At 32.0% G+C, this 23,474-nt stretch overlaps 1 protein-coding gene and 1 long non-coding RNA gene across 4 annotated transcripts in view; one reads left to right on the top strand and one right to left on the bottom strand.

Moving 5' to 3' along the window:
* Nucleotides 1–2,163: 2,163 nt before the first annotated feature.
* LOC128173180 (uncharacterized) overlaps nt 2,164–23,474 on the top strand; it is a 38,221-nt gene continuing 16,910 nt past the window's right edge. For 2 of the 3 annotated variants that reach the window (XM_052838895.1, XM_052838893.1), the window contains exons 1-4: nt 2,164–2,385; nt 20,341–20,530; nt 20,641–20,751; nt 23,267–23,324. In XM_052838895.1, the coding sequence (XP_052694855.1) occupies nt 2,314–2,385; nt 20,341–20,530; nt 20,641–20,751; nt 23,267–23,324 (431 nt within the window). In that variant the 5' untranslated portion in view covers nt 2,164–2,313. Of the gene's footprint in view, nt 2,386–12,084; nt 12,183–20,340; nt 20,531–20,640; nt 20,752–23,266; nt 23,325–23,474 lie in introns of those variants that run through there. The other variant, XM_052838894.1, reaches the window with a different exon arrangement.
* Nucleotides 2,293–12,682, bottom strand: LOC128173206 (uncharacterized). The gene is made up of 3 exons (XR_008242450.1): nt 12,556–12,682; nt 12,081–12,180; nt 2,293–2,383 (listed from the first exon to the last, which is right to left on the bottom strand). It is a non-coding gene; the product is annotated as an uncharacterized LOC128173206 (long non-coding RNA).

Raw genomic sequence — 23,474 nt, 5'->3', positions numbered from 1 at the left:
GGCGGAATATCACCAGTGACCGTTTGATGCTGAGGATATTTTGAAAATGAACTTTGCACAAAATTGAATTTGTGAATTCTTTGTTGAGCTGAGAAAATTACAGCGATCTGTTTTCAATTATTTTCTTAAATTTTGGTTTGTTTCTTCATATAACAAAACAAATGTTGACTGTGTTTTCGGGCAACATTGATTATATTAGCCCCATTGGGACGAAAATATTGCCCTCCGCTTCGCGTCGGGCAATATTTCGTCCCTCGGGGGCTATTATAATCAATGTTGCCCTCAACCCCAGTCAATATTTGTATAATATATTTTCACGTGGTTCAATATTGATATCTTTAACTATTGCTTTATATGTATGATAAAAAATCACTTCTAACCAAAATATAGGTTGTCGACGGGACTCGAACCTCCTTGGAGAAACCTCAAAGGTCATGTTAACAATGGAAACAGAAGCAAACGATTTAGAAAATGGCAGTTTTAAACTATTTTGAACACAAAGCGTAAGAAATTACAACAGTTTCAGGTATGCAGAATAAAATAATCGTATACAAAATAATGTGATTTTTAAGTTAGAGAAAAGTTTTCAATGCGAATGAATAGTTTTAAAGTGTTACCGTGGTAACTTAACAGTACATGAAAGATGACTTCATTATCATTTATTTAACATAATTAGTTTTATTTCAGGTCAATCAGGTGTATATATTTATTAATTTGATATTATGTTTACGTCTATAAAATTTCGAAAAAAATCATGTTTAAAAATTTGCATTGGTTTTATATAAAAACAGTTTTTATTTATCTTCTTTTATTTTAGAATTAGCCATATAATATACTAGGATTTTAAATCTAAATGTCATACCTAATATATGATGCCATAACTTTCTATTTAATGTAGAATTGCTAGGTTTTGTAATTTTTCTATTTTTAGTTTCCGTTACCATGCCAACAATGTATTGCATCTTACTACTTTTATATCAATATGTATCAAAGTATGTTATATATGGACAATTGGTGACTATTTGCACCGGAATTATATACTGATTTTTAATTAAGAAATAAACCGCAAGTTTAAAAGTTCACCGTGAAATGAACTTGATCGGTCACGTGTCAAACCCGTGAGCCTGAAGGGCCTCTCAGACGATTTGATCACGTATCAACCAAGTTCCCGGTGAACTTTAACTTCTAAAATGCTGTAGGTGTTTATTATAATATTTTTTGGCATATTAAATTCTTTTGATTTTTTAAAGCTATGTTTAAGATAATTACTGTACGTATTTAAATATTTTAAGAGATTTTCGACCTGAAAGATTTAGTCTTTATAAAATCGAAAATGTCTTGAATATACAATAATGTGTGAATTTGAAAGAAAACCTGATACAGGAGTTCAACATTCATATTGTTTTGATTGAGAATAAAGTGTATGTTTAATTTAATACAAATAAAACGTCATTCAACACAATTGTATTTACATCGTATGTTTTCTTTTATTTCGTATGGAAATTTATTGTCATTCATAGCTGTATAAAAGTGACATTATCCTGTTCTCTCTCTAATCAGTGTAAAGAATTTTACGTAAGTAACGGACTGCATGTAATCTGTGAATCATTATGAAGTCAGACTCAAATTTCCATAGAATACGTAACCCACGTAGTGGTTTATTTAATTTTCTCTGCAATGATCGCTACCTTTAAACCCTTATTGATCATCAAACAACAATTTTGTTGTGTAGATTTAAATCTTTTTAAACTTAATAATTTGATCATTACAAGAAAGTAAAATTAACAATCCGCATTTTAGCAACGCCCTATGAATTTTTGTTTATTACTTGGGAAATAAACATGCCACACAATGAAAAGTACCATTCAAACACCAAAAGATAAAAAGCTGTTTTAAGTTGATCAAACTATTATATTAAATATACAGTTTCATTTCATTCGGACTGTGATCTTGTGTTCATGGAATGGAAATCCACACTTGATATCAAAATGTGGGCTTTTTAAAGAAATGACTAAACCTCAATTGAAATATTTCTACAAATTGGTATCCGATCTCCTAAGATGGCGTATATTAAAATTTTGGTTCTGTTCCATCCCACGCAATGTTGGTGCATGGATGTCCTTCATGCAGAGTGAGAAAGAAATCCCCTGTCTGATGATATGCATGTCTTTAAATGCAACAAAAGAAATCCGAGTAATACATATGTAGAATGTGCAGTATGAGCTTGCACCCAAATAAAGATTTCTTTACATTCAAAAGCGCCCTCATGAAAAAACCAGGAAGCGATTTAACATTCAACCTTCTTCAAAAGCCATGGAACTACAAGCACAATTTTGTCTTTTTGGATTGGCATTCTTTTTGTTTTACTGTTCACCTTGCAAGCCTGTAAGTATAAACTTTTCTTCACTATATATTTACATGAGACTTGGTGCTAAACCATATTACATATAAAAATTTTAATACAGATTAACTATTTTTTTTAAATCATTTTTTAGAATCTTATTCCGAGATTTCAGATCGCACAAATATATGCGGTCTATACAAGTCTGAAAAAAATAGAGGCACCTGTTTATTAAATATTAGAGTAACTAGTATATAAATACTTGTAACTAAATTATTATTTATATATCACGTTAACTTTTAAATGGACTCTTTTCAAGTTAACTATATTATATGTACGATGAATATGTCATCATAATTTATTTAAAATTGTTTTGGTATTTATCTTAAACATAGCTTTAAGTGCCATCTCTACATTTATTTAGAAAACTAACTGTCGGTATCAGTTAAAACGTAGGTTGCCTAACACATTTTGATTGTTCAGGATAGCAAAAACAAGCTTAAGTTTCTTTTGCTGTGAATTAATTGTCTTTGTCGTGAATTCAGTTTGAAAGAAGATTCAATTTTTAATTGTTTGATTTTATCAATATCCCAGACAAACAAACGCTAGATGAGTGGTACATGCAGTTGACCCTAAACAAATTGTTTAATTTTTTTTGGTTAAGTATTCTTTAAATAACGGAACAAGAAAGATCAGATCAGATTTTCTGAAGTGTCTTTTGAATTAACGACAGCAAACGTCTATTGTTCAAACAAATATTTAATTTATTTTGCTATCTTAATTGGATTAAGTGTTCTACCTTAATTACATTAAGTATGGATAAGAAGAAAATAAAAATGTTATGTTAATTATTCATATTGGTTATCAAATCTGATAAAATAAGTAAAAAAATTCAGCTAAACATTTATTCGGTAAAAGTATTCCTCTCAATTTCTGAGCATGCTTATCAGTAGAGTGGATAAAATGAGCAAGAAAGCTTTTACCAAGTTTCTGAACACTGGATGTGAGATTTTAAATATTGGTCCAGTAGTGAAACATCCATTTATACATTGAATTTTTGAAACTATGTAAAGAAACCATATTTTTTTAATCATTAATTGTTAAATTAGATGACTATACACTTCTAAATCCACAGATGTGCCGTCAGATATCTAATCAAAAGCGCGACAAAACCCCATTTTATAACATGCTCGTACTTGTAAGGTAGACTCAAAAGATTACATCATCTGTTTAATTCGTTTTGTAATATGACCCACTTTAAACCCACTCCAAACACCAGCACCATTCTGATTCTCTTGCTTAAATCCATTCAACGTCGGTAGAGCGTGGTTCTTCGTTCTGCTTTTAAAAAGTTCTCAATACTTGGAATTTTTTTCTAAAAATGTTTAACACTTCCTGTTCTTTGCATTCACGATGTCTTTGGGATCTGTAATCAAAACCGTTTACAAATAGCCCTAGGATATTTCGGGAAATTCCCATTTCCTAATCACTGCACATATTGCTAGGGATAAGGGTAATATTATACATAAGAAGTGCTTTTTAAGCATGTTAATAATGTAAATAATAAACTATGAGATTATAAGATGTCTTGTAAAAACTTACCGATTATCTTATAGCTATTATATTGGACAGTTTACCTGTATAGGTAAACTAAAAAACTGTTCCAGGTGAACAACCTATAAAATCATTGCATACCCGTCCTAATAAATAATTGTTTGCGATTGACTCGGACCCCTAACCACAACCAGGTAAACAAGATCCCCACCCAATCTCCACTCTCGGAAATATCTAGATCCGCGCATGCAATATTGATTTCATACTACCATGCAGTTCAAAAGTGTGCTTAGCATAGTCCATTGACATTCCTATCCCTAGCTACCTCAAGAGTCTTCTAAGCATGAACAATTACAGTTTTACAAGTGACATATAACAAATACAGACAGTCAATTACAGAATTGTTAGTTACGTGTTTTTATTTTCGTTTCATAAAAGATGTGAAACCAGGCTGTTTTTGTGATTTAAAGTCATAGGAGAGGTGTGCACTAAGAGGACAATCACAATTTTTCATACGAACCTTTATTTAGTTTTTCTCTTTGTCCACAATGAACGTAGGTTTAAAGTTTCTAGTTTCATCTGTGATTATGTTAAACTTTATTTCAATGTCATTTTTTTACGAAGAATACGGTACTCTATGAGATTTCAATAACTGTTTGTTTCTGTCTGGAATGCTTTGGTGTGACAAAAAAACCTTTTAGACATGTATGGAAATTGGAAAAGTAAACCCCAGAATTATGATTCAATGTTCAAATCGCTCATTTATATACATTGTTCTCATTATGATAATTCTACAAACGTGTCTTCGATATTACATTATTCTTAAATCTGTCTTTAAAAAAGGAACAAACGCTGGCTCGATATAAACACAGGGTCGATCGGAAAATTAATATTACATAAAATTACAAAAAAAAAATCCCATTTCGTGAATAAATGATTACTTGAATCGTAAAACGATATTTACTATAGTTAAGAGGGATGGATGGTAATTACATTGATCTCTTTGAGAAGAAAAGCCCAACACACCAGTAAATTATTTGATAGGCCAATGAAGTTTTTTTTAAAAATGCGATTGAACAGAAATAAGACCTATCTCGCCTTTTAATCATTTAATACTTTTTTTTTTATAGATTACAATTTATTTTAGAATTCTATGTTGTGTAAGTAAAAAATGGCTTATTCATTTTTTGATCGTATATTGCATATCGATTGTTCATAACAAACTGCAGATGAGTATTTTTGTAATTTTTTCTTCAATTGGTTCAAATTTAAACAAGTATTCCTTAAAAGAATGATCGGCATGGGCAGCATAAACTGTTTTTATGGCATGCCAAAAACATAAAAAGGGTTGATCGCGCTGTTGTGTTGCCTTCAAAAATACCAAGAAACTTTACATTTAGTAGAAAAAGTACATTTTTTAATAAAATTCTTGCGCATGTTAAGAAAAAAATAGGAGCATTATTTAAATCATTATATTACTGTATAAATGTATAATCTTACGTCGAATACATTAAAATAATGTTCCATAGTTAAACCTCTTTTGATTAAAGACTTACATGAATCTGTCATTGCAAAGTTACAAAGTAGTGCGAAGCGTAAAGGTTGCGCAATAGGTAAAGTTTATCGGATGCCTCATAAGGACACAAATGTGATCGACCGTCGACCGGTAACAGAAATTACAATTAATGTAACATTCTGCATTTTTATTTTAACTTCTTTGTTAAATATCAAACTTTGATATGTGCTTGATGCGACTGATTATTATTCTTTAGATTTGAAAGATATGAAAGAATAAAGAGTTTAGATTTCAGAAATATCTTTAAATTTAATAAATTAGAATCTTGACCAGATTATTTTGGCATGTATTTAATCATAATTACTTTACGCATCAACTAAGACCAAAATTTCAGCTTTGCAATATCCTGTTCGTCGTAAAATATTTTTTTTTCGGTTTCAAATAAAAATTAAAATAATTGAAAGCCGATATCAGTCTCTGTTTTGTATTGTGTATACATATGATACATAAAATAATACACTTTTGCCAAAATGTAGGTTGTCGACAGGATTCGAACCTGCACGGGAGACCTTAAGGTACAATGTCCCTATGATAAGAGAGATAACTTCTGTAGAAAATAATATCACTTTGTTTCTGTTAACTCACAATTATTAAGGCATGTAACAACAAGGGAGATGGTGCTGGGCCCCAATTTATGTTGGAAGGCGATACACTTATTTAAATTCAAATATAGAAAAAGAAAATTTGAACGGAACGAACTGAACCCCAGGGCTCTTTTGAATCAGGTGGCAAAAAGTATAGAAAACTTTTAAAAAAATATTACAAGAAATGTATCATAATGATGAAGTATTTATGAGGCAATATCTACATGACTATTCCTCCCTCTCCCACCTCCCGATGGATTAATTCTGTTTTTAAATAAAACTGAATTTTATGTACTTGATCAGAACATGAACAGTTCATTTTTGATGGTTTAGGCCAGAGAATATTTGGAAGGAATATTTTTATTTCTCTATATAAAGCTCGTTCACAGAGCTGAATGAATTATAATTGGGGAAAATGTGATCAAGACAACTATTACAAATTCTATACTTGGTTACAATCGTTTAAAACTTATAACATTTCAAATGTTTAAAATTGAATAGGGCTTTTCTATTATGAGGGAGCAGATATGGGAAAACAAAATTAAAAAACAAAACAAAACAACATCTCATTCGATTCAAGGCAATAAATCCCTATATTGATATTATACCAATTACTGGAAGATTATTCGCTTGATCCACTTTTTGTGTTATAACAACATTTATGCTCTGGTTTACATTTTTAGGATTTCTTAAATATATGGATCCATTTACTACTATCTTATCCAAATTTAAAAACAGAAAACCTTTTTCTGAAAATTTAGAAACTGTGGCAATTGATCATGCACTGTATGTAAAACATGTATGTAAAACCTTCAAAAGTCTATGATAAAGAAAGATAACTCTTGCTGATTGAAGCAATTTTTGTTGCAAACCTATACAACAAAGTGCTATTCTAAACTAAAATGCAGCGCTTCAATATGTTTTGTAAGATGAAATGAAAATGTATATAACTATATATTATTTTCATATACATTTTAGATTTTTAATTTTATGCTACAATGGTAAAATTTTGCTTTTTCTAATCAATATGTCTAGTTTTCTTCATATCATGATTACACATTTTATAAATTTTTAAAAAATCTAGCAGCGCTTTATCACTTCAGCTTTGTTTTATATGAATCGATTGATACTGACTTTGATGAAAATCAATATGAAAAATGTTAATAAATATATGGCAAAATTAATAGCAGAGGGATATTACACCTTAAGTCCCAGCCAGGGGTATGTAAGGAAATGGGAGGAGCTAACTTTGAAAATCACCAATTTTTGACATGTTAACCACAGCAGAGCAATTTTGAAAAGTTATGTTATGTTCAATTTTTTAAATATAATAGAATTTGGCATGATTGTGTTTTTCAATCTCTTATGTCTATACATTACGGGTAAAGATCTAAAGAATGATTTTAATATCAAAATTCATATTTTTTTCATCTGAAGTGATGATTTCAAATTTCCACTGCTCTGATTAAAGGAGTTTGACCCTAGTAAAACGGATACCAAATGACTACCACAGAAATGTTATCCATGGATACAGAAACAAACAATTTAGAAAATGCCTTTTTAAAATTATTTTGAACACAAACCATAAGTGATTGCAACAGTTTCAACTATACGGAATAAAATAATCTTACACAAAATATTGTGATTCTTATATTATAGAGAGGTTTTCATGGCAAATGAATTGTTTAAATACGTTAACACTTAAAAAAAACCCCAACAACAAAACAGTATTATCGGTTTATCAGGCATAATAAAGTTTTATGTAAGGTGACGATATTCTTAGTTATCATGAATTTTTCAAATACAGCTGTATATCTATTAGTTTGTTTTTATGCTTACATCTATGAAAAATTCCGGAAAAAAATGTTTATAAAACATAAGGAAAACTTTCAATTAAAACAGTCTTTATTTATTACATGTATTTTTAAATTGACTGTTTAGTGAATGAAATATTTTAATGGCAAATGTCATAACCAATATTAGTATATGCTGCAATAATTTTCTATATTGCTTAACAATCGCTAGGATTTGTAATTTTTCTATTTTTTTTAGTTTTCATTACCATGCCAACAGTTGCTCTTAGCAACAAATTAATGGTATATTGCTACTTTTATATCAATATGTATCAAGGTATGTTATATAATGAAAAATGGTGACTACTTTTGCCGGTACTCAATATTGACTTTTACTTAAAGCTGAACACTGCTCGTAAATAAGCACCTTCACACAGGTACCCGGTATATAAACCCTTCGATTTTGTTACACCCGATTGCAAATCTGAAACTCAGTGCCGACGTGTAGTGTTTCTTTCGTTGTCTTGGATTTTTCTGCATTTAATTCTTATTTTATGTGCATATTATGTTTGTAAATAATGCATTGACCAGTTCATTTAATGTTGGTATTCTCCTGGTTTAAAAAAGTGCGTAAAACTTGATAATTTCATCGCGACCAAGTAACACGGCGAGGCAAGATGTACGTCCACACAGGTGAGACCTCTATAGCAAAATACTTTGAACTGTATATGTGGCTTATATAAGAGTTTTGTTTTCCCTTGGACTGAAATGTCACATTTTCATTGGTTTAAACATAGCACGTGATTGCCTCATATATCTCTATATTTGTTCTGTGAGAAATAATATTAGGCAATATGGCCGTTATTGGTTGACGCTTCGCTTACTCATTTCGACATTTCATAGTATTTTATACACAAACTGCATGCCGTAAGTTCTTAAAGTATTTGGAGTAGTTGCCCTTTAAAATTCTTTAAAATTAGAGTAGTTGCCCTTAGAATATTCTGGAGCAGAACAAAATGGCAGCGTCGAAATTTGCTCAAATCTCTGCAGGAAAGAGAGAAAACATTTAAAATTGAATAGCAACAACACATTGTAAGTAAACATGGGTGAAGGAAAGATTTTGAAAGAGTATTTGAAAGGTGAGATTGAAAATTTTGAAGAGTTTAAATGAGTTAAATTGGACGAGATGTAAGGCATCTTGTACATGGCTTTGCGCAGATCATCGCTATTTGTGAATAAATATGTAGCTTGATAGTCCTCGAGAAAACAAAACACTTATTAGGTTAGTTACTGACTCACTACGGAAATATATTGGGTTGATCAATCTCATAGAAGGCTCGGCTTCGCCTCGCCATCTATGAGATTAATCAACCCAATATATTTCCGTAGTGAGTCAGTAACTAACCTAATAAGTAATAGTAGGGATAGCGGTGCTGAAAGAGAAAATGGCGAACAGTCCCTTTTTACGAGAAGTGTTCAGCATTAAGTTTAATTAAAAGTTCATCTTGAAATGAACTTAGTCCTTCACGTGTCAAACGTGTGAAGCCCAAAAGACCTTTCAGAAGATTTCAATACGTATCATTCGAGTGCATATCTCGGTGAACTTTTAATTTATAAATTGTTTATTACAGTATTTCATTGCATATTATATTCATTTGATTATATTTGAATAAATGATAATATACGAATTTGAAAAAATGATAAAAATTTCCTCATGAACATCAAACACGTTAGAAAGAGTTTAACATTCAACATTTTTTAAAGAAATAAAATGTATATTTGATACAAATAAAACGTCAATCAACACAATTATAATTACACCCACTAAGTATGTTTCTTTTACTTCTAACGGAAACTTACTGTCATTCACAGCTGTATAAAAGGTCTGAAATCTACGCGACCCAATTCTAACCATGCAGTTAAAATAACCTAAGAAAAATCACGAATTGCACAAAATAAACATAATAAAGTCAGACTCAAATTTCCCTAGAAGACGTTATCCGTGTCAGGGGGTTATATAATTTTTCTGCAATGATCTTTACTTTCAAAACCCTCATTAATCATCAAACAACAAATTTGTTGTGTATATTAACATCTTTTTTTTAAAACAAACAATACATTATTTTTTACAAGAACGTGCATTTAACTAAACTTTTATTACTGTACACCTGAACCTGATATAAAAAAAACCAGGCATGTCGTAATTTTTCTGCAATGTCGCTACCATCATATTGCGCATGAATCTTTAAGAAAGCAATTTATATTTTATATAAATTATTTAAAATAAATTGACAAAATACAACGTGAAAGACATCCTCATGTACCTGAATATTAAAAAAAATTAGAATACCCAATAACCAATATTTGCTTAATCCTTTAGAGGTTATACAAAATTATTTTATAAGTTTCTGAAATTATGATAAGAAATATACAGTTTCTATCATTCTAAATTAACTCTAAGACTGCGATCATGTGTTCATGGAATAAAAATCTACTTTTGATATCAAAATACATGTTTGATCTCTGCAAAGGCCGGCGTTCTACAAATATGACTAAATCTCAATGGACATATTCATTCAAATTGGTATTCAATCTCCAAAGATGAATAAAACTTAAATTATTGGGTTTTTTTCTCCCACGTAATGCTGATGCATGGATATTCTTTTTGGTCCAACAAAGCGAGAAACCAAATCTCTGTCTAATTATACGCATATTTTTAAATGGCACAAAAGAATTCAGAGAAAACATGCATAGAATGTGCAGATGAGGTTTTACCTAAATAAAGATTTCTGTACGTTCAAAAGTGCTCTTATGAAAAAAAAACATAGGAAGCTACAAAGCATAAACCCTTCTTTAAAAGTCATGAAACTACAAGCACCATTTTGTTTTTTACGATCAGTATTCTTTTTGTTTAACTTTCCACTTTGCCAGCCTGTAAGTATAAACTTTTCTTAACTTAATAAATACAAGACGTCAATTAATACGGTATGTACACATTTTAAAAAATAGATACATTCTAGGTATTTAAGAGAGCCGGATAGTCGAGGCTATTTTTATAACATTTTATCTCCTTAAGAAGAAGATATCTGTATAAAGATATAGGAAAATGTTCCAATTTAAAATCTGAATTTTACTTAATATTTTTTCAATAGTACTAATATTTGATAGCAAAATAATATTTTAAAAAATTTGGATAGATCTGATGGTGACTGTTGACCATCCAGCCTCCAATAGTACGGTAATTAGTCTATTGATAACTGTATATACAATTTTCTATCGATATATCAACGTGAACATTTGAATAGACTCTTGTCACGTGAATTATATATTCGATGTTTATCTGCCATCTTAATTTATTTAAAATCTTTTTGGTTAAAATCATGAAGATAGTTTTAAGAACCATCATAAATCATCATCATGGTTGCATGTGCCTACAGTATTTTAAAATATCTTTAAGTAATTGTTGGCCATGTTGGAGAGCGGCAGTCAGGGCGCTCGTACCACCGACTCCCGACCTAGCGGAATATTGTAATAATTAAGTTTGCGGAGTTTTAATAAATCTTGTAAAACGAAAACCGACGACTTATACATTTTCCGTGGGTCACATTGCATTCGTTGCTATTTTATGATGTCAGTAGAGCTTTAAATCCATTCAACGTAATTAAGTAGAGCGTAGTTTCTTTGTTCTGTTTTATACACTTCTCAACACTTGGAATTGACGGTCTAAAAATGTTTTAAACATCCTGTTCTTTGCATTAACGAGGTGTTGGTTTTCTTGCATTTTTTCTTAGTGCACACTTCTCGTATGACCATAAATCACTCTACACTCTATATAAAGAATACACAAGGGAAGAATCGAAAGTAGGACACGATTTGTATACAATGTCAAAAAACAACTTATTTGACAAAAGTTACGCAAATCCCCCCTCACAATGTTGCAAATATTATCAAAAAACACGTTCATATTGAAATATTCCTTATAAACTCGGTAAAAAGCGTTTTTATCTCATTAAAATCTGAAATCATAAGGGTTTTTTCTCCCGCTGGTGCAGTAATGTCCTTCATGCACAAACAGAGCGGGACACTAATCCTCTGATTATACCCACATTTTTAAATGACAAAAGAATACAGAGAAAAACATGTATAGAATGCGCAGCTTGATTTCACATGTGCAACGAGTTCTGTACATTTAAAGGCGGCCTCAGGAAAAAGTAAACCAGAAAACTATTTACCTTGAGTTCCATCCTTCTTTTAAAGCTGCCATGAAACTACAAACACAGTTTTGTCTTTTACGATGGCTTATATTTTTGTTTTATTGTTCATCTTGCGAGCCTGTAAGTATAAACTTTTCTTCACTATATACAAGAGACGATGCTAAACCATATTACATGTATTGTTATTGATATAGATTAGCTTTTATTATTTTAACTCAATATTTAAAACTTTATTCCTAGATTTCAGCTAGACTGCATAAATATATAAGGTCTATACAAGTCGGAGAAAATACAGGCATCCTGTATATTTAATATTACAGAAATTAGTCTATCAAAAAATCGATATACAATTTATATCCTATCTGGGCTATATGATTAGAAATACAATCAAATAATCAAGATACAAAATCATTCTATGGATTTAAACAAACAATTTTGTTTGTTACCACTGTCGACGACAGCCAACTATAAAATTACTATAGAAGTATAGTACCCGGTCAGCTGAAAGTCACCAAGACACTTATTAAGTCACAAAGACACTATGAAGTCACCAAGACACAAGCTACAAAAACAGGGTTAAGAACTGAGTGGTCTAGCTAACAATTCTGTTGCTTTCCGACACAGCTCAAATCCCTGTTCTCTAAACCTTTAACCGAAGAATTGGTCTAATCAGGCATCATTTCTATTGGGTATACTGATTATCACTGATTGGTCAAAAATGGAGGCATCTGATTGGTTAAACACATGATTTTAATCCAGAAGTAAAAGCATTACATTACTTATATACCTCTGTTAAGAACTATCATGAATCACCATCGGGTTGCGTTCGCAACGGTGGTACGGGCATACGAGCATTTTGAAATACAATTGTCAGCGTTAGTTAAGGCCCTGTCACACCAAGCTGCGTCCCCCCGGCGTGTTCACGGCGTTGTAAAATTCATGGAATCGCCGAAGAATCGCAAGGAAATTTCAGAAAAAAGTACAGTTTTATTTGAAAATTTAACAAGTGGAGTCGTCACGGCGTCATGACGGCGACCGAGGCGTTCTTACGGAGCTCCCACGGCGTGTAACTGCGTTTCCACGGAGTTCTACTTGGCGATTAACTGCACTCTCGCTGAGTCTCCGCCGAGCGCTCTTGACGTGCTAGGAATTTTTACCGCGCGTCCACGGCGTGCTCTGCGCGCTGACTGCGTGCACAAGACGTTCATTACTTCTTGGTAGGTTAATGTTGATTTGTACAATTGTATGGGAAACAAACAAGAATTTACAACTAGTAAATAAATTATTTAAAAATATTTTGATTTTATGAAAAGGTACATTGTAATTGAAACATAGTTACTTCTTAACAATTTGTGAAGGACTAGGATTAAACTCTTAGTAGCCAGATCTACAAAAAAGATCCGTTATTAGTTGTTAGAAAACATTGAAAAGATGTGAAGACATCAGAACCAAATGGCATGAATTCCATCTACGTCCATTGATAGGTCTTGGAATATTAGCAAATGCTACTTTTTACATAGTCATCTACATCCATTTTGATAATTATAACATCGCTTGCCATTGCACAACAGCCATTTTTCGAGTTTTCGTGGTCTCGATGACAACGCAGTAGAAACGCCGTGGGAGCGCGGTATAAACGCAGAAGAAACGTCACGAGAGCGCTCTTTGGTGTCGCTGTGTGAACGCAGCCAAATGGAAAACAACTTGTTCAAACATTGTGGATGCGCAGTGAGAGCGCGATAGAAACGCAGTGACCCCCATGTCTATGTAAAAAGTAGAATTTGCTAATATTCCAAGACCTATCAATGGACGTAGATGGAATTCATGCCATTTGGTTCTGATGTTTTCAAATTTTTTATGTTTTCAAACAACTAATAAAGGATCTTTCTTTTATTAGTTTAATCCTAGTCCTTCACAACTTGTTTAGAAGTAACAATGTTTCAATTATAATGTACCTTTTCATAAAATGAAAACAATTTTTTAATCATTTGTTTACTAGTTTTAAATTCTTGTTTGTTTCCCATACAATTGTACAAATTAATATTAACCTACCAAGAAGTAAAGAACGTCTTGTGCACGCAGTCAGCGCGCAGAGCACGCCGTGGACGCGCGGTAAAATCTCCTAGCACGCCATGAGCGCGCGGCGGAGACTCAGCGAGAGCGCAGTTAATCGCCAAGTAGAACTCCGTGGAAGCGCAGTTACACGCCGTGAGAGCTCCATAAGAACGCCTCAGTCGCCGTCAGGACGCCGTGACGACTCCACTTGTAAAATTTTCAAATAAAATTGTACATTTTTTCTTAATTTTCCTTGCGATCCTACGGCGATTCCATGAATTTTACAACGCCGTGAACACGCCGCGGACGCGGTTGGTGTGACAGGGCTTAAGCGCAATTGACTTATCACTGCGTCTACACTGCGATTAGCTGCGTTCCTTGAGCGCGCCGACGGAGCTCTCGTGGCGCTGTTGGAGATCTTACGGCGCTGTCACGGCGACATCACTACGCTTCTACGGCGTGTTTATCAGAACACCGAGCCACGGCGCGTACTTTGTGCATGTTCAAAGTGCGCGCCGTCGCATGACGTTCTTAAATGTGCAAGGCGACCCCACCGCGACGGACGAAGATGCCGTTGCGTTGTTACGGCGCTGTAGGAGACTGTACTGCGTTTACCTTGGCTTTTACATTATTTAAGGATGCAGCGGGATCGATGTGAGGACGCAGCTCCGGTGTGACAGGGGTTTTAATACATGTGGATGTGCGGCCATCTTGTACATTAAACGATAAGAATGTTAAGTTAGCACTTTTAACCTGGCTTGTTTCTGCGCGAAACAGACCAAAACTGTTGCCAAAAGATATAAAGCAATGAATATGAGATTCTACGTGATGTTTTGTGTGCAATTTATTCAGGAAAATGCCTTTTTAATCGCTTAAAACAGCTGTCAACCTGCGCAGTACAGACTTATTTTGAAAATTTAAAAAGATAAAAGGGACTCATTGGTGTCCTCTCTACAACTACTTATTGGGAAAAGTTGGAATCCTGCACATTTATGTTGTAACTTTGTTTCACAATAGGGTACCATAATTGTATAGTCGGGATGGGACCTTATTCTAGAACAAGACAAATCCAGATATACTAAGAACTGATGTGTCTATTGAGCACATTTATTCGACGTTATATAAATAAATGTCAATTCAAAAATTAAACAATCCGCGTTAAATTTAATATACATCTCTATACCTGTCCTATGGTTTTAATAGTTTTAATGGGTTTTTTTTTCAGTTCTATAAGTATAAATGAAAGTAAATTAATGAGCCCTCTTCATATTTTTTTTTATAGATTTTTAAATCATCAGTATAAGACTGTAGCTGCACAGTTTGACAGCTATTCTAAGTGATTGAAAAGGCATTGTCCTGTTTTTGTATGCAAACCTTTGAAACAAAATAACATGAAGGACTTCATATTTATTGCTTTCATATCTTTTTACAATATTTTTAACCAGTTTTGAACAGAAACAAGCCAGTTCAAGAAATGTTAATATTCTTATCTTGAAATGTACAAGAAGACAGCACATCCCCCTTAAGGAGGAATTATTTATACAAGAACAAAAGAATGTATTTAATCACTTAGAACAGCGCAGCTACAAACTTTATTTCAACATTTAAAATCTGAAAAAATATGGAAGGAGGTCATTAGTGTTCACTCTACAAGCATTTGTTGAGAAAAAGGCCAGAACTTGTTTATTTTTCTTGTAAGTTTCTCAAAATAGGGCAATTTATTTTCAAAATGTGTCTCAAGTCTACCAATTCTAGATCTCATGAGTTATATTTATCTGTGTCTATGGAAGTACATTGAGTATATAATTTTATTTTAAAAGTATATGTTTATTTTTTATTTAAGACAACTAGAACCTTGACCCGTGCGAACACGGGTTGACATTGCATATGATATCGGATATTTACGAAACAGATACATCAACACACCATATTGTTGACATTTATATAACCAAGCTTTAAGCCTACAATTATGCTATTAATTTCACTACACACTGCATAGTTAGAATAATCAAACTGTGTCTCTGGACAGGCCTTCACGACAGTTAAAATGCATCCCATAATATACCCGTAATGTTGCAAAAAATTGCAGAATCGCTCCGAAACGATTCTGGAGAAAATTAATGCAGCTGTATTGAAAATAACAGTCAAATTATTTCTAACAAACCATTTTGAAGCTGTAAATACCTCTCATTCAAAAATTTAATTCATACAAATGAAGAATTCAAGACTTTTTCACCGATGTTTTTACTCGCTTCAAATTTACACACCATATTATTATTCGGAACCCTTGGGATATTTCATATGGAATGTACAGAGTTATCTCCCGTATTTCCTTTGATAAACAGAATATATGACAAATTATCAATGAAAATTTACACGTATGTGTAATATCGTTTCTGAGTTTATCCATGCTAATGGAAACATAAACTAAAGTGTCTTCCGTAATTTAGCGTGAATGTAATTCGCATGCGCAAGATTGTAAAATCCATACAATCCAGATGATTTACGGATTTTTTAAAGGAATTTTTCTTGATTATTTATCAGCAAAGCTTGATTAAGAATAAATAAAAACATCTGGTAATCTTCATGTACAAATTATGTTTAAAATATATAAACCAAAAGACAGTACTCTTCCAATTTCTCGGTATTCATTTTTTTTTTTAGATACTGTAGACGTACTTTTGTCCGCGTGGTATTAATTTACGCTATGAACGCGGGCACAAATTTTCCGCGGAATTTTTTCACAGTGTACTTAAAGTGCATTTTGGAATGAAATTTTGAAATTGCATTACATGAATAAGGATAATCGGAAGTTACTACATTATATAACACTTGCATATACGTGTACCCAATGTATATCGTTTTTATCTATGCAAACTGTCAATTTGAAACAAATTTGTATTGAGAATTCACATAATAAATAATTTAATCTCCTAAAGATTTGAATTTTCTGTAAATTTACTTGCATGAAATTTAAACTTTCTCTCAGCTCGAGATAACGGCACGTGTCAGACGACAAATAGCACCAAGCGGGTCTGTCTTTCAATGACCCAATTAACTACAAACTAAGACCCGTGTTTTTACTGCAATTTTTAGATCCCTTTGTGCTCTGACTTTTAATTGATAAAACTGATCAACTCATAATTTAAACGACATGTGAACCCATAAATTGGTAAATATTCATCATGTGGTGTTTCACAAGACGATTTAAGCCAGCGTCGTAACATCTTGACGGCTAACTAATGACTACCGACCAGTGCACAACCGATAATTACTGTTCTTACAATTTAAGTCCAAATTTGGAAAAATTCTCGGTAATGAAAATCGCTCAGAACTAAATTCTATAATAATTATTCAAATAATTTTTTTTTCATTCAAAGAATCCGCGTAAATTTTTACCCGCGGATTAAATTGATATTGTGATTCCGCGGAATTATGACCCCGTGGAAAAAAATACGTCTACAGTATTTAAATCTTTAAGATAGGTCTGTACTGCGCAGTTTGACAGGTGTTTTAAGGGATTTAAAAGGCATCGTTCTGTTCTTGTATGCATAATTTGCATACAAAACAACAAACCTCATATTTATTGCTTTATAATTTTTGGCAACAGTTTTGGCCAGTGTCTTGCAAGCCAGTTCAAGAAATGTTTACATTTTTATTCTCAAATGTACAAGATGGCCGGTCATCCTCCTTAACTTTCAGTAGGTGGTCTTTATACATTTTGTTTGTTAAGGATAACCCCCCCCATTTTTGTTGTTAAGTTATTGTCTTTGTTGTGAATTCAATTTGGAAGAGGATTCAATTACCGAATAAGAAAAACAAGACATACTTTTCTGAAGTATCTTTTGAAGTAACAATATTGTTCTATTGTTCAAGCAAACATTAAATGAATTCTGCTATTTTAATTATTTCTACCTTAATTATGTTGAGTATTGATAAAAAGAATAAAAATGTTGTTTTAATTATCAGTAATGGTTAACAAAGAAAAGTTAAATAAAACCCCAGAATTATGATTCAATGTTCCCATCGCTCATTTATAAAATTTGACATTATATGTATTATTATTTTGATAATTCTACAATCGTGTCTTTCGATTGGTCTAGATAGTCGACAAAGGTGATAAAGCGTATTTACGCGAAATATTGATATTACGTTATCCCTATATATGTCTTTAAAAAAACAAGTGTTGGCTCGATATAAACACAGGGACGATCAGAAAATTAACGTTACATAAAAATCTAAAAAGAAAATCATATTTTATGAATAAATGAATCGTCAAACGATGTTTAATTTCAGTTAAGGTCAAGATCTAGTAAATGAAAGGTGCCTACAGGTTTATGAAATTCAGGATATAATTTTTTTTAATGATGCTTCATAACAATATCTTTGTTTCATAGGGGCTTAAATTTTTGGTATAAACAATGAAAAAACAAGTTTTTAACAACCATTATCTATGAAATATGAACGATAAAATTAACAAACTCAAAGTTTTGTCCATTTTTGACCAATGAAATATATCTAGAATGCCTACAGTCTCTCCAAAAACGGCATTTAACAAGCTTCTGACCTCCTCTTTAAAACGATGTCAAATTGAATATAGGTATCGGGATTACTTTTCCCATGATTGAATATAGAATATCAAAATATTGTCTAATTTTCTACATAATTCCTTTAAAGCCGTAAAGTTTTGAAAAAGGATTCTTTAAATCAATTATGACGTCATAATGGTTCTAGCACCAAAAAGACACTCTGGAATCATTTAATAGATCTTGACCTTAAGAGGCCTGGATGGTAATGGTCATTGTAAGACTACATTGATCTCCTTGAGAAGGAAAGCTCTACACATCAGTAAATTATATGATGGGTCAATAAAGTTATTTTTGAAATATGATTGAACAGAAATGAGACCACTCTCGCTTTTTATTCATCTAATACATTTTTTTAGATACACCGGACTTTTGTGAGAATTTTTCGTTGTTGAAGTGAAAAATGATATTTTCATTTTTTCTTTATCTCATAATGCATATCATTTTTTTCATGGCTTTGACAAATTAACAAACTGCAGATGAGTATTTTTGTAAAATTTCAATTAAAAACAATATATGATCTGATAATTTTTTTTCGATCGATTCAAACTTTAACAAGTATTCTTTTAAAAGAGTGATCAGCATGTGATATCAGTTGTCATCATGAACTGTTTTTATGTTATACCAAAAGTAACATAAGCATAAAAACGGCAAATCGCACTGTTTTGTTTCTTTCTAAAAAAGCAAGGAACGAATTAACTTTACTGCAGTAAAGAATTTTTGTTCTAGTTTCGAAATTTAGACATAATAAATGTTTAACTCAGTCTTCAAAAATAAAGTTCCGAATGACCACCTTCACTTTAAAAAGCACATAAAAAACACCATCTTTATATAAAAAAGCACCATCTTCATGATCCTCTTAAATTGTCGTTTAACTGTATTCCGCCTGTATCTCAAACGACTGTTTAGTGAGCGACTGGTGCGCTAGGTTCCTTTTGTCATCGAAAGCAAGAATTTTGTCTTCCCTAGATGGCCGAGTGGTTAGCGCGGTGAATAGTGGGTTCCATAGGTCGTGAGCGGAAGACCCGCGGCCGACCCAATATATCGATTTACCATGTTCTTTATATAATTATACAAAATGTATTGTAAAACGTCTGAGGAAGAAATGAAAGCGCCTACGTTTTGCGATTAGTGATATTATATATATATATATATATATATATATATATATATATATATATATATATATATATATATATTATATAAATAGTGCCTGTTTGGGAGGGTAACAGTTGAAATTGACACCCCGAGAAAACCATTGTCAACCGACGCGAAGCGGAGGTTGACAATGGTTTTCGAGGGGTGTCAATTTCAACTGTTATCCTCCCAAACAGGCACCATTTATTTTGTTATACTGAATGTCTTTTTTAAAAATTTTAAGAAAATTTTACTGCTTTTATATAGGAATAACGTGAATTCTACAGCGAACCGTACGCGCATAATTTTCGCGCATGTAACATTTTTTAATGTTACCCGTTGCCAAGTGCGTTGCTAACGCTGAGGGTAATAGTAAATATTATTAACTGCGTCTTAACCAATCAGATTTCAGTATTTAACATGAAAGTATAACAAATATATATATTATAGTTTGGTGCATAATTAGTTTTATGTACTAAATTAATTGACATATATTTCAGAGAAAGCTTGAGGGTTATGAATTCCCGGTATTTTCAACTGAAAGGTGTCCCCAGAATCATGCCGAGTGGAACGAGAGATCTTCTATCATCAACTGTACCCAGAGTAATGGATACACATGTTTACCTAACGAAAACTTCACAGAGCTGTTAGAGTTTTGTTACGTGTATCCTCGGATATTTATTACAAAAGGTAACCCAGCCAAAGAAAGTTAAGCAACACCTTATTTTAATGTAAATAAATTATATAATATTATTTTATACAATCCTAAATTTTAATTTTATACAATCCTATATTTTCAGGCATATGCCTTTACCTTTACAAACGATATTCGAGAGTGAATTCATACAACTGCAGTCACTTTAGATATGGATGTCCTGATTCCAATTACTTTACATCTGAAGTATATAATTGTAAGTTCAAAGATATTTAGTTTATTAATAACTGATTCGTAATTCGATCTTTCATTTCTTTTTGAATCAAAAGCAATTATCAAAGAAGATTTGAAATGCTAGGCAATGATGTAAACAATTCAACATGTAATATTGCGTTATGCATAAAAGTTATATTCAGGCACGCACTTTCTAATAAATATCTATTAAGTACATGAACAATATAAACTATTCGACTCCATTACATTTACATGTATAGATATATGTAGAGGCTATAAAGGACAGTCCTAATTAAAAATTAAATTCAATTTATTTTCATTTTAATGAATTACAGTTACATAACCATACACAATTCACAAGTTGGCAAAAGTTTAATTAATCTTGTTAAACTACAACTTTTTAAAATTTTATTTTAAAATGAATTCTTTTTGAATCGAACTAAATCACTTGATTACTTGTTTTGGACCGCCTAGGTAGTTTGTCTAAGACACCAAACACCTTTGTGAGATACACTTCTTTTTTCATCTTTGAACGGCTGTTGAAAATGGTTAATATTAAGGCAAAATTGAAATCTAGTGTCAAAATGAAAATGATTTAACCAACAAACTTGGGTGCACACATTCCTCGTCCTAATGGAATAGTTAAATGAACGTATTAATTCATGAAATAATTAATATTCAATCATTATCGATATATTTCAGGACATAACTAAAGTGGATAAAAAAAAGAAGGAATCTTTCAAATGATATTGTACAGGCATACTCTAAAACATGGCCTGGCCTGGCTTGGCCCCATTGGCCTGGCCTGGCCTCAAAGTTGGCCTGGCCTCATTTTTGGCCTCAAAATTGGCTTGGCCCCAAATTTTGGCCTGGCCTCAAAAATTGGCCTGGCCTCTAATTTGGCTTCTTCAAAAAATTTTGGCCTCAAATTTTATAATTTCTTTTTTTCTCAATTTCTTAGATATAGATTGAATTTTTATTGATTTCTTTTAGAAATTGAATATTCTTACGGAATAATCATATGAAAAAATATATATGACAAGATGACCGATTTTTCAAGTTGAATTACTTTAATCCATGTCTAAACACACAAAAAATACCTATGACATGCATGTACAGCACTGCTCTTACTATAAGGAATAGATTTTGCCAATACTAAAGCGATTAAGTTGCCACTACCATCTCCCATTTAAAATTTAAACATCATTTTAAGAGACTGACCTGATTGATATCCAAAACACTTGTAAACTGGTACATAGCATTAAATTGTTATCACTTTGTAATGCACTTTAAAATTTGCTGTTTGTTTACATTACCTGTCAACACCAATCAAGCCCAAATTTCCCTCCCCAGCAGAAATTCAATATTAACCTTTTCTGTCCCTAATCTGCTACATTGGGGTCAGATTCATTGCCTATCCTGCTGTTTAACATTTCACATGTCTAATTTAATTAATGGCATTTGTGAACGACTGCAACATTGTATCCTTCGATAGCTTGACTCGGTGATGTTCATTAATCATCACCTCCTGATTATAGAGTAGAGTTTCATGTATGTGTTGCCTGTATATTTAGGAAATAATTGTTCTCCTATGGGGAATCATCGTCATTAACAGAATTTGAACAAAGCAGAACATTTTGTGATTTTTGATGTTGGTTAGAATAAACAAATTTTGGCCTCTTCCATTAATTTTTTCTCAAACAAGTCGTTGTAAAAGAAGAGTTACATAGATATTGTCCAATCCTGAGACCAGTTTGATCTAAATACATTGCAAAAACATGCCATGGTTATACAATGGCACGGCAAAATCACATTCTTAAGTTCTTAAGAATTTAAATCAGACTGAATAAAAATCTGTTAGAATTGATGACTCAACATACTTGTAGTCATAGATATATATTGTTAGTACTATATTTTCAATTGTAACTATTATTTTTAATGGACTATCACTTTTAGACAACTATAGCCATCAAAAGGAATGTTTAATGTGCATTGAAAATAAATCAATAAAAAATCAATAAAAACATCAAATATGTAAAGAAAATATAAAAATAAATTTGAGGCCAAAAATTTTTGAAGAGGCCAAATTTAAGGCCAGGCCAATTTTTGAGGCCAGGCCAAAATTTGGGGCCAGGCCAATTTTGAGGCCAAAAGTGAGGCCAGGCCAACTTTGAGGCCAGGCCAGGCCAATGGGGCCAAGCCAGGCCAGGCCAGGTTTTAGAGTATGCCTATTGTACATAACGAATTGTTTACTTTGATAAAGTCATTAAATAAAAAAAAAATTAAAACATTTTGAAGAATAAATTGATTCTGACAAATTGAAATGGATATTTTGTATGTTATGGTACATGTTGAACCTAGAAGACGACCAATTTAAGATGTTTAAGTTTTTTTATTAAATGGAATTTGTAAATATACCGGTATATTTTTTAAAAAAATTCTTAAATTTGATATTTATTTATAAATTACATAAAAACACATTCCTACATAAGCGGAAATGGATAAAATATTTTAATAGATTAATTTTTTTTTTATAGATCCAACTTGTATATCTATTAAAGATGGATGTTTCCTTGCTGAGCCATCTTGTGAGAGGTAAGATGCATATTAATTCTTAAAGTTTTTTTAACAATCGCATACTTTTAAGGTAAAATGGTTTAAAAGAGCTGATAATTGCTCGGTCGGTGAATTCTCTTTTATCATAGATTTGCTTTGATATTTGTGTATTTTGTTAATACTAAGGTT

The sequence above is a fragment of the Crassostrea angulata genome, chromosome 2 (assembly GCF_025612915.1).
Source record: "Crassostrea angulata isolate pt1a10 chromosome 2, ASM2561291v2, whole genome shotgun sequence".
In the NCBI taxonomy this organism is placed as follows: domain Eukaryota; kingdom Metazoa; phylum Mollusca; class Bivalvia; order Ostreida; family Ostreidae; genus Magallana; species Magallana angulata.
This window is presented reverse-complemented; position numbering and strand designations above follow the sequence as displayed.